This window comes from Phaseolus vulgaris, chromosome 1 (assembly GCF_051622355.1).
Source record: "Phaseolus vulgaris cultivar YP4 chromosome 1, ASM5162235v1, whole genome shotgun sequence".
Classification (NCBI taxonomy): Eukaryota; Viridiplantae; Streptophyta; class Magnoliopsida; order Fabales; family Fabaceae; genus Phaseolus; species Phaseolus vulgaris.
This window is the reverse complement of record NC_143498.1, coordinates 3,589,947-3,605,574: the sequence shown is the minus strand read 5'-3', so window position 1 is coordinate 3,605,574 and position 15,628 is coordinate 3,589,947. Positions and strand designations below refer to the sequence as shown.

Sequence of the window (15,628 nt, the reverse complement as noted above, 5' to 3'; positions counted from 1 at the left end):
TTATAATACATTTATAGATCAAAATTCATAATTTGGACTGCATATTCGTATTTTAAATTGTATAATTTAAGTATATATTCCAAATTTTAGCAATCTAAAAATTTAAATAATGAATAATTTAGATTTTTTTAATACTCCATGGATGTGTATGAAGGAATTATGGGAGTGGATGAAGAAAAATGAGAAGTTAGGAAGTCCATACAACAAGCCCAATAAAAATAGGTCCCCACGAATCTCTATGCTTATTTTTATTTTTTTTAGAATAAACTAAAAGTCAAGGTTCGTAAAATACCTTCAGAGTAAATTATGACAATATTTTTTTAATAAATTTTGCTAACGATTCAATTTTTTTAAGATTAGAATAATATCCCATATAAAAGTGTAAAGGTAATATTTTAAAAAGTTAAGAAGACGAATGTGCTTTATAAGAGAGAAAAAAAATCATAATATAACGTTTTTAAAATAAATATATTTATATAAAATTTTAAAATTAAAATGTTTATGTAATTAAACAAACGCATTAATATAATCTATTCATATTATATTTTTCTAAATTTTAAATTACTTTTACGCAGATAATGTGTACGCAAAAAAATCATATTAATTTAAAACTATTTGATATTTTATTTACATAAATGAATATTGATGTAATATATATATATATATATATATTTAAAATAATAAAGTATAAATCATTTAGTTATATTCTTACTTTTAACCAAAATTTCAAAAATTAATATAAACAATAATAGTCATATAAATTATAATTTCATGGATAGATACACGAATTTACTTTTACGTAATAAAGTTATTAATAGTTAAAAAATGTTATATAGGTACTTTTCATATATTATATTAATTTTGAATGCTGATAAAAAAAAATAAAAAAATATTAATTTTGAATTATTTAAAAGTAAAAAAAAAAAAGGAGAGAAAAACCCCTGCTTTGTCTCTTTTTACCATATTTTTCTTTATAAAATAAAAAGCGAAACTACAGATACAAAACCCCTTGATCATCTCTTACGTTGAGTTTGAATCGTGTTCAGAAATAAATTGAAATCGCTGAATTGTTTTTGTAATCTCGGAACCTCAACGGAACCTTTCACTCTCTTTTGGTTGGGTGAGTTGCAATTACGCAAGCTATTTCATCAACGTTTGTTCTCAGTTTTCTGTGCCCTTTAGGAATTAGAAACGATTACATCTCATAATATGATTTTACTGCGTAAATTGTGGTGCATACTCAATAGATCATAACCATGAACTCTATTGCGTTGTTCTTCTTTCTCGGATGTGATTTATGCTTAGAATGAAGCAATTATGATTCGGCTTTATTTTTTTGCGTAGTTGTATACCGATAGTTGCTAGGTCTCGTACTCGCATCCATGTGTTTGACGAACTGATGTGTGTTTTAATTTAGATATTTAGAGATTCTTGCAAGCTCGTGAGTAACCTTATTCACCACCCTAACATGACATAATGGAATCCCTCATTTTTAAGTGAAAAGTTAGTTGAATTGTATTATGCGATTGTAAGTATTTAGGTAGAAATTGAACCCGTGGGTAAACTGTTTATGGATTGATACATATGGTGGTGGTGATGCTATTTCAGTTTGTCTGCTTACTCTTATGAGCTAAGATATGGTGTGAAAGAAAATTTCTGAGTTTGTTTTGGTTAAATAGAGGAACAAGGATTACAAGTGCAGTGAAATTGCTATGGACCCGTCTATCATGAAGCTTCTAGAAGATGACGAGGTTTACCCTGCTGCTCTTTTCTCTTCTTTTTCTTTGGAGAAGAACTTTGGTCTTGTTCACCGATTTGGGGCTTAGCTTATTGGACCACTGCGTTTGAATGTTCACAGGATGAAACAATGCATTCAGGGGTGGATGTGGAGGCCTTCCAGGCTGCTCTAAATAGAGATATAGGAGGAGACTTGTCTGCTTCTCTTCCTGGTTCAGATGCAGGTATCTGCCAATTTTATTCATCATTTTCTGTTCAATACTGACCTCTCTCTCATTCTGGTAATATTTGATTTCTTTCTTATTTTTATTATTCTGTTCAAATTCACTGCTTCTTCTGTCCATGTTTGAGTTTACTGTTTAGACATCTAAAACATCAAAATGATATAAAAACATTTATGTTTGGTCATAGTGTTTGAACACTGAAGTATTTTGGTTGTCGAAAAAAGTTAATTAACTAGGAGTCGGTTGATATCTCCTTTCAGTGTGTGTTTCTTCTAATGGAATTTGCCCAGCTGTGGTTACGAAGGTCCAAGATATGTTTTACTATTCAATGTGGACTAGATGAATTTCTACTTCATTATCAAATTCCATGATGTCCTCACTACAACAAAGTATGTGTATTTAGAGATTTCTGTTGTTTTTGTGGACTCGCAATTTTCTTACAATCATTGTTGATAGAGCTGATAATAAGAACTGAATTTCACTTAGCTACTGAAAATAAATGACCTCATATACAATGTGAATCTGGAACATAGCTCTCTCTCTCTGAAGTAGGAAAAGGAAAGTAGGCTACAAACGACCTCGTAAACAGAGGGAGTATAAACAGGAAAAGGAAAAATAGAGCTCTAAGCTAGTTGAGGTGTTGGCTACCCCCTCCAGCCCTTCCTATCAATGCCTTACACAATTTTTTAATTCTCTTTTTTTTTTTCCATTTCCTCCCTTTCTTTTCATCATCCTTACCTCACAATCAAGGTTGTTGCAGCCCAAATATACATTCTGTCTTTTTCTCTTATTGTCCTTATTTCCCAGAGCTTTATTCCCTATTACGGTATTACTAGTTATTGCTGGTTCTCTAGATCTGAAGCTCTCCAATTGATAGAAGACCTTGTGCTGGACTACAGATAACAGGATAATTCCCCAATTGGGGTGATAGGTTGACTAATTTCTTGAATTCCTTTAAGAAAATATGGAGACTGATTAATTCCTTACATAGATATGGGTCTCTAGAATTCCACAAGCAGAAAAAGGAAAGATATAAGAGGTCATTTTGAAAAGACCTGAAGCCTCAAAATTCTCACTCAATAATAGGCTACCTCTTTCATTTTCCCAGTTCACTTTTATCCCACATATCATCTAACTTCACCTCATTCCTTCCCAGTTCCCATCTAGGCATGTCTTGTGTTAGTGATAGCCTAAATAAATCCCTATCCTTCTCTTATTCGGGTTTCTCATATGGTCAGCATAGGAATACCCAATAATACCCACCAAATAAAAAATAAAATAAGAGCCAGCTTGTCACCAAGGTAGAGAGGTTCCTGTGGTTTCCTGTAGCAGCTACAAGAACTATTCCATTGCTTGATGTATGGTGGCTGGGAATCCCATTCCTATGAATCCTCTCTTTTATTAGAGTTGGCATTGGAGATTTCAGTGATTGACCTATAGCTGCTGAAAACTTCAATGGATCCCATTTCTAGAAGTATGCTGGCTGGGAGTTCCATCTCTTGGAACCCACTTTGCCACCAGAGTTGGCATTAGCATTTCCAGGATCAAATACTAACAAGTCACACCAACCAACCCTCATGAATTGATTGTATGACTGTTGCATCACAAATAATAGTCCTGCCTTTGTTTCTTGCAACTGCTATCATCATTTCCTTCTGGATAGTAACTATAGCACTATGATTCTGAAATAAAGCTGCATGTCGCTTTCTGGCTTTGTCTCCCAAATAATTGATTGAAAAGTAGTCATTCTTCTCTGAAGCTCATTGAAAGAGCAAGCTTGGTATGAGTTGAACACTAATAGGAAATGTGTTAGTTTAAGTTCTAAATTTAATTGAGTCCTGGGACACATAACTTTTTTATATTGCTTTGTGTTTTCTCACGTAAAATGCTCATTCTTTATGTTTATGTGCTATATTTGCTGCAGTGTTGTCTCAAGGAAGCAATAATACATCAAGTCAATCTTTATCACAGTGGCCTACTTCTAACCCTGACAGCCAAACTGATGGTCAAAATCAAGAGCCTAAAACTGCACAACAAGAGCAACATTCATCTGAGATGGAGCCGAAGCAACATGGGTCGCTTGGCGAGCATCTTCAGCATGTTGCTTCTCAGGATGTAAATAATCCTCATCTATCACAGAAACAATCTCAAGATGACTGTCACCAAGCACAAGCACCTGCTGTACAAGTTCCCCTCCACAATTCTCAAACTATTGGAATTCAGAATTCTGTAAAGGATTCAGTTCTTAATAATGAAGTAGTAAAGAGTCATAATCCCAGCAGTGAATCTCAGTATGCAAAGTTGCAGCAGATGAGTAATCAACAGGCTACAGTCTCTGAGCAGCCAAGTAGCCAAGTAAATCGTAGTAAACAAGTACCATTTGGCCTGTTGCTACCCATCTTGCTTCCTCAACTTGCCAAAGACAGAGCCATGCAACTTCAAACCTTATTTGCTAAATTGAAGGTGTGTTTTCCAACCAATCTAGCTATCAGGTCCTTCCCCCCTCCCCTTTCCATGGCAAGTTTTAGTCTTTTTGATGATAGCCCAGGACCAGCTTATGAACAGATATCACATGCAGTATGCACTAATTTTGTATTTCATCAGTTTTTTTATTTTTTCATTCTAGAAAGATGAAATACCAAAAGACAGTTTTGTGCGGCTTATGAAAGGTATCGTAGGGGACCAGATGCTTAGATTAGCATTAGCAAAGGTGCAAATGCAACCACAGGTAGTAAGAAACATGGTTTGTGTTGTGGGTGGTTTTCATAATCCAATTAGATATTGATGTCATGGCCATGCTTAGATTCATTTTTTCATACTATTTAGGCAAGGTCCAATCAAGCATCTGCTGGGCAGCAGCTTCCTGTAAGGATGCCAACTGTTAGTTCAGGTGCAAGGCAATTGAATGATCCCCATGCTTTAGCACAGATGCATCAAAGAAGTATGAATGTTGCCGTTGACCAATCTCGCCTGAGTTCTTCAGCTGGCCAAACTATGGATAGTAATGCTAGAAAATCTCAGGAATTCGATGTTAAAATAGAATCTCAAGGATTGCAACCAAACCAGTTGACGTCTTCCAGTTCCAACACAGTAGGTCAAGAAACAGAAAGAACATCAGTTCACATACAAGGGCTCAATAAGCAGCAGCAACACCATCTACATTTTGCACCAACATATGGAAACAGTGGTGGTAACTATAACCCTTATTCTGGGGCAACAAGTAGTTCCTCTTCGTCTATCAAACTGCAATCACATGATTCACACATGAGTCAAATTCCTCATCAAAGTATTGGTTCAAATCACTTAGGTGGGTCAACACATGGTTTGAGTGTAACTGGTATGCCAAAAGTTGAACAGCAGAATTCTTTCAATGATCCCAAGAGACTGCCAGGTGGATCTGTGTCTTCTTCTATAAACAATACAGCATCTCAACAAACTTCAACTGCTTGGCAATCATCAACAAACAAAGAACAAAATCTGGGCTTAATGTCATCTGTTTCTTATGTCAAGAAGGAACCTACTGACTTATCTACTGAGCAGCAAAATAGGCACAATTTGTCAAAATTGCACGGGTATTCTTCTGTTAATTCTGCTCAGCTTGAACAGAGTGGTGCCAGTCAAGGAACTCTAAAAGATGACTTTTCAAGAGGTCTTCCGGCATCCACAAACATGCCACCTACAACATCTACTGGCTTGCTACCACACAGTTCTGGTTCCTCTTCTATAATGACCCACCTAGACTCTAGTGTCCCGGTAAGTTGGAGATTGTTGTACATGATCTTGTCTTAAGATATAATGGTAATTTTTTGCAGATCAAGTAACATGCAAATGTGTTTTTATCCTAATGGGCACAATGAATCCTTTAGTACTTTGTTATGCTGAATGTATATATGAAACATCAGTTCCCTCAGCTTAGATATGTTTTCCGTAATTTTTTTTATTAAATTGTTTTTAGCAAAGAATCTCTTTCACCAGTAATTTTCTGAATTCCTTTTGTAATGAAGTTGCCAACATAGATAGTATTTATTAAGATAGTGAAATTTAAGCCTAACTCAATCCTATAAAACCGACTCAGTAATGTGAGGTTTGTATTCACTTATATATATTAATTTGGTCTTATCTCTAATTGATGTTAGATCTCCAACACACACCCCTCATGTCAAGGACATTGTGCATCCACACTGAGAATATTGAGCGTGGGAATCAATTGGGGTCCGATAGGGTGACATGATAGGTCCAAATCTCGACTAAGATAGACTCTTAATAACTCTGATATAATATTAGGATAGTGGAATTTAAGTCTAACTCAACCCCACAAAATCAGCTTAATAATGTAAGGTTTGCACCTACTTGAAAAATAAAGAATTATTTTATTGATATCAATCATCCAAATTACATTCTCACCATCTCTACTTGTAATAGCCACAACCTTTAAAAAAAGGAAATGAAAGTGTCTACTATCTGAAATCCTCTATGAACATAAGTTGTAATCAATAGGTCTCTGTCAAGATTGTCTTTGATGAAGTGCTTGTCAATTTCAATATGTTTGGTCTTATCATGTTGGATTAGATTATGCGGAATGCTCATGGCTGACTTTTTATCACAATACAATTGTGTAAGGATGTCAACCTTAATTTTAAGGTCATCAAGTATGATTTGCATCTAGAGTCCTCCACACACACCTTGAACTAGGGCTCGAAATTCAACTTTTGCACCTAAACGAGATACTCTACCTGTTTTTTGCTTCTCTAGGTCACTAGACTTTCTCCAAGAAACATACATTACCTAAATGTAGATTTTCTGTCAATAACAGAACCTGCATAGTTTGCATCAGTATATATATCTTCAAGGTCAAAGTGTCTCCTTTCCTGAAGAATAACCCATTTCTTAGGCTTGACTTCAAGTACGGAAGAATTTTGTCAATTGCTTGCATGTGGCCTTCTCTTGGATCATGCATAAACTTAAACCCTAAACCCTAAACCCTAAACTTACCACACTAATTGCATATGCAATGGTGTGATAAATAAATAAGTTTTCCTACCAATCTTTGATATTGAGTTTTTTCTACATGAGAGCTCTCTTCACTCACAATTCTATAATTCAATTCAATAGGAACTTCTGAAGTTCTACATTCCAACTTACCTATTTCTGTAATGAATTCAAGTACATATTTTCTTTAGGAGATGAAAATCCCCTTTTCTGAATAAGCAACCTTTATTCCAAGCAAATACTTAAGCTTTCCCAAGTCTTTCATTTCAAAATGCTGCCAATTTTTCCTTTAAAACCATTTTTTCTATTTCATCATCTCTTGGAATAATCTTGTCATTCACATAGACCAACAATAATGTAAGTTTACCTGTAATGGAGTGTTCACAAAAGTCAACATGTGTTTTATTAGACCCTTTGATTCACCAGTTTCCTTATGCAAGGTTATGAGGTATCAAAGATGTATTGCAAATTGCAGTGGAGGGTAACAAGTGTATAATGTTGTGCTTGTTTTTTCATTTGATGTCCTCATGCTCCCAATTTAGTTTTTTAACAGAATCTATTTTTGAGAAATAATAACTGTCATGCTTTTTCTATTCATTTTTTTCTTTAAATACCAAGATATTATTTTTGCACCAAGCATACCCCGGGTTTATAAATGTCTTCAAATTTGTTGATGCCTAATTTCTTATGTCCCACTTCTGAAATTGATCAGCTAAGCTCTCAGGTTCCATCAAATGCTTCTGGAATTGTTGCTAGGACATCTTTTAAAAAGTCTGCCGTTACCCAAAAGAAACCACTTGAAGCACTTGGTTCCTCACCTCCTCCTTCTAGGTGAGCCATGTCTTACTCTACTGGATCATTTATGAACATCTTATTTTATGGTAAATTTCTTAACCTAACTAATTTCAATATATACATAATGTTCCTGTACCATACAGTAAAAAACAAAAAACATCTGGGGGATATGTTGAACAAAGCATTGAACAACTTAATGATGTCACTGCTGTTAGTGGAGTTGACCTCAGGGTATGATACTACGTCATGTTCAATTAAATCAGATAGTCAATAAGTAGGGAATGCTAATTCCTGTACTTCTAATATTTCTTTTACAGGAAGAGGAAGAGCAGTTATTTTCAGGGCCCAAAGAGGATAGTCGAGTGTCAGAAGCATCTCGAAAGGCTGTGCAAGAAGAAGAGGAAAGACTGATCTTGCAGAAAGCTCCATTGCAAAAAAAATTAATTGACATCAGTCAGTGTCCAACTTGTGTCATACCTCTGTCCATATGTTTTAATTCTTTCATTTTGAGCTGATCTGGATATGTGCTAGGCATACAAAACCTTATGGCTACCTTATGTTGTTACTCTGGCAGTGGCCAAGTCTGGCTTGAAGGGTATGAGCAATGATGTGGAGAAATGTTTGTCACTGGTGAGACTCAAACAATTTTTCACTTTTCAGTACAATTGGTTTACATGTAATTTTATGACACTGAGTAAATGTTCAGAGTGTGGAGGAAAGGATGCGTGGACTGATAAGTAATCTGATTAGAATATCAAAACAGGTCAGTTCTCTAGTTGCTTGCGCAAGTAGTCTTTTATAATTGTATAAAACTTTGTACTTACAATAACTTTTCTATTAGAGGGTTGATTTTGAGAAAACGAGACATCGGACTGTTGTCACTTCAGATGTTCGGCAGCAAATCATGACAATAAATAGGAAAGTAAGGGAAGAGTGGGAGAAAAAACAGGCAGAAGCAGAGAAGCTTCGGAAACTAAATGATGTAAGTTCCAAATATTGGAATTGTGTTTTAAGTTACTGCAAGATAAAAACCTTTTTATGCACATTTCTCTTCCATGCATGTCTGTTGTATATTTGTAGTTGTAACTTGTTTGTCTATCGTTTGTATTGCTATTTCTAAATATAGGTTGACGGCAGTACTGGAGTTGATGGTGACAAGGATAAGGACGACCGTGGTAAATCAACAAAGGTACTTATACTTATACTTCACCTTATCAAACATTGGAAATCTGTTCTTTGATTTATAATATGCTGCAGGTGAACAAGGAAGAGGATGACAAGATGAGGACAAATGCTGCCAATGTTGCTGCTCGTGCTGCTTATGGGGGAGATGACATGCTGTCAAAGTGGCAACTTATGGCGGAGCAAGCCAAGCAGAAACGTGAAGGGGTGGACCCGTCATCTGGTTCTCAACCAGCTAAAGATGTGAACCGCAAATCTTCATCAACATCTGAAAGAAGTACAAAGGATAACCAAGAAGGGGAGAAAAGAGGTTCAACCCCTTTTCTAGCAAGTTCAGGTGAGTTTGTTTGAAGGTGCTTTTCTGTTATTTCCATTATTAATTTTTAGTTGCAAGGTACAATTAATTTTAGTTATTCAAGATTCAAATGCTGTTTCTTATTATATGGATTAAAAAAATTAAGGTAGAATAGAAGTGGATTCTGTCATTGTCAGAAAACTTGAATTATGGTCTGTCTATAATATTCTATACTGTTTGTTGAGAATGTTCTGATCTGATAAATACCTAAATGTAGATTGCAGAATATCCTACTCTTTCCACTTATTTGGGCTGAAGGGTTTCAGATTCCCCTGTTGTATAGTGTGTGTAGAATACCTAATGATTAATGTTGCCAAGAAAATCGCTTCAAGTAAACATTATGTTGGAGAAATGCTTTGATGGTTTGAATAAAGTAAATTGGTGTCTTTTTTTTATTGGTTTGGACCACTTTTCATTGCTTTTTCTCCTTTTCAATTCTTCTAACAGTGGCCAGAAAACTTGGAAAGAGTCATGCCTTGGCCCCTCACACTAGTGTAGCTCGAAGCATCTCTGTCAAGGATGTGATTGCAGTCCTGGAGAGGGAGCCCCAGATGTCTAAATCCCCACTCATACATCGCTTGTACGAGAAAATTCATTCTGAAGCCCCAGTTGAACAAGGTTAAACGAAGTGCCTAGGTTATCTTGTTTATTTTTAATTGTCACCGAGCTTATTAAGTTATTATCATCATCTCATGCTTGATTACGGAAATTGAAAGGTTTCCCTCAAGTTAAAATTTTCTGGTTTGACTTAAACACTTCATATAACCCAGATAATTTACCTGTTGAATTTGATTTTTCTCCTGTATCCATATGATCTCCTAGTGATAGATTTGCCTAGTTTTTTGGTTCCGTTTTGTGTATTGTTTTGTACAGTCACTTAGTAGAATTGGAAATTTATGGAATTAAACGGAAATCTCATTGGGCAGGCTTATGTCTACAGTTGTGCCACTAACATAGCAGCACACCTAACACCTTGTTCCATTGTTGTAGCTGTGTACATAATACGTTGGTAAGTGCAGGCCATCGAAATTAGCCTTATTCTTTAGCAGGCTCTTCAAAATACACGAGGAACGCTTTCAATCGTTTAACTTTTTAAACATTCGAAAGGAAGGGAACAAAATAAACTCAAAAATCGAAATTGTATGCTCAAGGGGAATTCATAATGCTATTTCAATCTCAATTTTAAAAGTCAAAGGGTAAATAGTCTCGTTTTGTGGATATAGTACCGGAATTATTGGCTATAGCTCAATTTTTTTCATTAAAATTTGGTTCGTATTGTAAAACATAGATTATAGTGTATGTAGTAACTACCAATACGATATAGCCTTCCGTATTAATTGATAAACGGCTAAGAAAAATAATGACTATAAAATTATCTATGTAGATCCCATCGTCACTTTTCTTTTTATGGCATTGTGTTCGAAACTGCAATGATCACGTAACAGCGATGGAATTAACTTATTTCGTCATCCAAAATATTCAGAACAGTGCTCGAGTATGTCCCTTAAAAACCAACTTTTTGACCAAATTGAATTAAAGGGCCACCAAACGAAGTGTTGATTGTGATGAAATAGGAATGACTCGCGTGTGTTGGAGTTGGATAACGATTATGGCAGCGAGTGATGAGTCAGCATGATCGACGTGGTCACGGATATACACCCTTTCACGCTTTTTCTGTTACACGTCGGTGACCCCTTCACCGTTGTCTCCGCAACAACGGGACCCACACTACCCTTTCCAAACCCAAAAAAACTGAAATTGAAATTTGGTAGCCAAAGCATAAAGTAAAATAAGCGCAGAATATGCTTTGCGCTGTTTCTCAGATTATCCTTTCCTCTTTTTTTTTTTCAGTTCCTTCCTTCTTATCAATTCCTTCCTAAATTCTCTCATTATTTTTCTCCAAACACAACCACCTTTTCACCCGATCATAATCCTTTACTTAAACCCTTACTCCTTCAACTAGAAACAACAAAAACCAGAGCACTGTGATGGAGCTTCTAACCGTGGTGGATGATTTTTTTGTCACAGCCTCTCTCGCGCTTCTTCTCACTTTCATCGTCTTGAAGCTCCTCGAGGCCATCAACCACACTCACGCCGCACCAAAACGTCACGTCGATCTTCAACCGCTGCCTCCAGTTTCTCTTGCGGAACGCTTCATGGTTCAGCGCGCTCCGAGCAATAGCAAGCTCCGTTTCATTAGTCCGGTTCACGCTGTAACAGAATACAGCGTAGAAACGGCCACGGTCGAACCGCTTCCTCATCGGAAACTGTTCACGGTTCACCCCGCTCAAACTAAGAGTGTAGAAATCGAATGTGAAGAAGCTACGGTCGAACCGGTTCCACCGGTTCAGGCCGCTGAAAGCAAGGACACGATCGGTTGTATTAGTCCGGTTCAAGCTGCCGCGTCATCAGATATTGAACGCCAGATAGAAGAGTCTATGGTCGAACCTGTTTTTCCAAGCGAGAGCACGGTTTTAAGTCCTGTTCAAGCTGCCACGTGTGTAGGAAGCGAACGCAAGGTAGAAGAGGTTGTGATGGAATTCGGTTCCAACGTTGTTCTCGAGTCGCCGTTAAAATCACGCTCTGACATTGCCGTTAAAGAGGAAATCGCTGAGGCGAACGAGGGAGAAACACGAGAGTTTGATGAGAAGAGGGACGTGGAAAGTGTTGAAGATTCTTGCACTGAAATTGAAGTTTCTACTGTAGAAAACGGCGTGAAAGAGAATTATTACGATGATGAGGATGATGATTGGGAAGGGATTGAGAGGAGTGAGCTGGAGAAAGAGTTTATGGCGGCTACGGAATTTGTTACTCACGAGTGTGATCGATTGGAGAGTGTTGGAAGCAACGTGAAAATGGAGTTGTACGGGCTTCACAAGGTTGCGACGGAAGGACCTTGCCGTGAACCTCAGCCAATGCCTCTCAAGCTCTCTGCACGTGCCAAGTGGTATCAAATTTCAACTTACGTACTCCTTTTTTTTTCAATGTTGCCAATTAATGCTTCGTGTGATGTTGTTTTGCCTTATTTGTTGAATTGCCTAACTTGCTTTGCCTTGTTTGTTACTCTACTGTTGTTGTTTGAAGTAATAGTTAAGATTTGATTTTGTGTCTAACGTATCCCAGTGAAATGTGTTTAAACAACCGTATAATAAATGATAACTGGGTTTCTGCTTGAAACATTATGGGCTAAAAAAGTAGTATCTAGCTAATTTTTTTAGAGATCAGTCACCGACATTCTCATCAGTAACATAGTCAACAAAAATCTTGATTGGTGCAATTAAGAAATTGTATCAATTATCTTGATGCACATAAAAAATTATACAATGACAGAGTGTGTGGTTGGATACAGATGTAATTTTTAGACTTTGCCGATATTAGATATAGAATTCATTTTTTATGTTAGGAAGACAGCTTGTCTATTTTTCTTTTTGTGACCATCAAGATGTTTTTGAGTGGTAAGAAAGATACTAATTCTTTCCGCTGCTCAGAAATTACCTAATTGGGTGTATAATTTGCCTTTTGTATTAATAATTAAAGTGTTCTTTTAGTCTATACTCTGACTAACGTTATTTAAGAATGGGAATCGATCAACATCCCCTTATGAATGAATGAGCTGTCAATGTGGATTTGAATCACTCCCTCACAGTACAACAAGCAAAGCCCAATTTGTGTTAGATCATGATATTGTCAGCTAAAGTAAACACACAGTGGTCCTGGTACATTTGATTAGGTAACACCGTCTTTGTCATACTAATATTTGGATGGATGGAATGAAATGGAATGGAGTAAAAAAAGAATATATTGGAATAAAACTTTCATTTCATTCTATGGATAGATTGTAGAGGAACAAAACAAATTTCTCACTTCATCTTATTCCTCCCAAGAAAAAAGTGAAAGCAAATAATGGAATGAGATGGATAAGATTACCAATTTAAATAATGAAATATAATACCAGTAGGTCCATTACAATCCAATTTCCTCCATTCATCATTTTCTATCAATTTAAATATAGCGCAAAAGACATAAGAATTAGCAATCAAGAGGGAAAGAAAAAATGTGTCAAACACTCTAACATGATAAATCAATTTAAACAACACATGCAACCGTGTTGTACAAGTTACATGGTATAGCTTGATTGCTAGTTATAATAACAGGGTTGAGAGCTGCTTTTTATAAGTGATCGACAGTACTGATTCCGTTGTGCAAGGAATGCTTGGCAAAAGCTGGGGAACATGAATCCAGAGGTTGCAATGGAGCAGTATATCAGCCTTCTTTCGAATAAATTTCCTGAATGGATGAAAGATACTTTAACTGTGAGTTTGTGCTTTTGAGACTTATTATGCTTTAATATCTTAACTCACGAGCAATAGAATTGAAGCAACCCTTTTGCAGGGAATGAGTGAACATGAACCCACAAAGCCTGAAGTTTCGGAGTCTGCTGCTTCTGATTTGAGCACAACTCTGTCTCATCGACAACTGATCTTAACTAATAGGTAGCTTATAAACATACTTTTTGTTATTCATATCTCTGATCTTGTTGACTTTATGATGGTTTTGTTGGTATATTTTGTTTTATGATGGTTTTGTTGGTATATTTTATTTTATGATGGTTTCATCTCTCTTTCAGGGAACTTGAACAAGAGTCTGATTCCGAGCGTAGCCCACTTGCAGAGTCAGATTTAAATAACAATGTAAGATTTTAAAATCATTCACAATTCTACATTGACTAATAATGAATAATAGCTTAGATAAAAAATTTAAACCATTCACACTTCATGTTATTTTCATTCCGTCTAATTAGTTATCACACTTTCTCTAAAATGAGGAGCTACATCACACAAAATACTAGAAGAAAAAATTAATAAGGCAAATTAGTTGGAGACTGTTATTCATCTTGTAAATGTGGGATATCATTGTTGTATGATTTACTCGTGTCACTTCCCTGCTCTTACTGTGTCATTCTTTGGTTTCTACCTGAATTAGTTCACAAAAACTGCAAACAACTAGAATTAGGCATGATATTGGGATGGGATCGGAAACTGGTTTAACTCTTTTTGTTGGAGATTCACGTTAGTAAAAAGATAAAATAAATTTATAATATATAAATTTCGATGCCATATTACCATCTACACTTCTATATGTCATAGTCAGAATTATTTCAGTACTTGAAATTGGTGAGTAGATTGTACAGACATAAGTTAGCTTCGCATGCAAACTTTTTCAGGTTGACAAATGATAGCATTTCTCTGCTAATTTCCCTCGCCAAAAGAAGACTGATTCCAAGTATATAAGTCTGTTTCCAAGTACAGAGATTATTGGCCTGTTTCTTTTCTCCTTTGCTCCTTAAATTATTTGTTGATCATGATGTGTTCTATTGTTCTTCAATGTGAAGTTGTTAATATATTTTTTGTACATAAATAAATGTGTGTTAATAACTATTCATACATGATGTCCCTCCCCTGGCATTCATAACTAGATATGTTGTTATGCTATCTGCTGAAATAACTCAATTTCACAAACCATATATAGTATTAGTTGTAATGTCTAATAAGTAACTTATATTTGTACCCAAACTATCCTTCAATCTACTATTTGTAGTTCTACATGCTATTGAAGTCTGTCACTGAATGAAGAAACAGGAAAATATGTTCTTTAGTTTTAGTTTATAGTTTTTTATTCTTAGCAACTTTTTTTTTGCACGAATGTTTAACATTTTCATGAATATCAAAGTGAAAATAATCTTTGTCATCTTTATTAGAAATTTTTCAAAAGAAAAATCTGGAACATCTTTTACTCTTAGAAAAGTTATAGTTCCGTGTCTATAAAGTTTATATTTCCATGAACAAAATTACATTTTATTGTAAACATGGAAAATTGTTTTCTAACTCTACAATAACTTACATTTTAACTTTATTTGTTATTTTAATTATTTTAAAATTTAAAAAGTATTGCTAGAAACATAAAAAGGTAACTAAACTCTTTTTTATATACACTTGAGAATAATATTCCGGTTATAATATTTTTCACAATGTAATTTCTAGAAATTCATTTTGAAAGAAATACTCTTTACATCTTTTACTTTTTTTTATTTCAATAATTTTTCTTGAGAGTGTATGTGTAATGTTCTAAAATTTAAAAGGGTGCAAATGTAATATTTTTAAAGCGGGTAAGTGTAATATTTTTAGAATAAAATAGATTTATGTAGATTTTAAAACAAAACAAAAATGCGCGGTCAATGTTTGAAAGAATTTCACGCAATATTTCTGTAATTTACTTATAGGTATTATTATTATTTAATAATAATAATAACAAATAAATAAATAAAGGTATCGGTGAAATGTTTCTA

General features: G+C 35.1%; 2 protein-coding genes across 8 annotated transcripts; both read left to right on the top strand.

Moving 5' to 3' along the window:
* The first annotated feature begins 948 nt into the window (after positions 1 to 948).
* LOC137816540 (transcription initiation factor TFIID subunit 4b) lies at positions 949 to 10,219 on the top strand. 5 transcript variants are annotated; one of them, XM_068619722.2, is made up of 15 exons: positions 949 to 1,120; positions 1,680 to 1,751; positions 1,859 to 1,961; positions 3,886 to 4,424; positions 4,588 to 4,689; positions 4,788 to 5,714; positions 7,675 to 7,781; positions 7,889 to 7,976; positions 8,063 to 8,198; positions 8,320 to 8,375; positions 8,452 to 8,508; positions 8,587 to 8,727; positions 8,872 to 8,934; positions 9,003 to 9,264; positions 9,730 to 10,219. In XM_068619722.2, the coding sequence occupies exons 2-15, from the start codon at positions 1,713 to 1,715 to the stop codon at positions 9,903 to 9,905; spliced, it is 2,796 nt and encodes a 931-aa protein (XP_068475823.1). In that variant the 5' UTR covers positions 949 to 1,120; positions 1,680 to 1,712; the 3' UTR covers positions 9,906 to 10,219. The 5 variants fall into 5 exon arrangements, with proteins under 5 accessions (XP_068475823.1, XP_068475820.1, XP_068475824.1 ...); XM_068619719.1 differs by having other exon boundaries at positions 962 to 1,120; positions 7,663 to 7,781; XM_068619723.2 differs by having other exon boundaries at positions 985 to 1,120; positions 1,609 to 1,751.
* A 501-nt stretch (positions 10,220 to 10,720) lies between these two features.
* Positions 10,721 to 14,724, top strand: LOC137816541 (uncharacterized). Of its 3 annotated transcripts, none has more exons than XR_011081820.2 (5): positions 10,721 to 12,229; positions 13,470 to 13,595; positions 13,675 to 13,775; positions 13,910 to 13,973; positions 14,507 to 14,724. XR_011081820.2 is itself a non-coding variant. In XM_068619726.2 (5 exons), exons 1-5 carry the CDS (start codon positions 11,271 to 11,273, stop codon positions 14,516 to 14,518), a joined length of 1,242 nt encoding a protein of 413 aa, XP_068475827.1. In that variant the 5' UTR covers positions 10,721 to 11,270; the 3' UTR covers positions 14,519 to 14,724. The 3 variants fall into 3 exon arrangements, 1 of the variants encoding a protein (XP_068475827.1); XR_016518379.1 differs by having other exon boundaries at positions 13,437 to 13,595; XM_068619726.2 differs by having other exon boundaries at positions 13,490 to 13,595.
* The last annotated feature ends 904 nt before the right edge of the window (positions 14,725 to 15,628 follow it).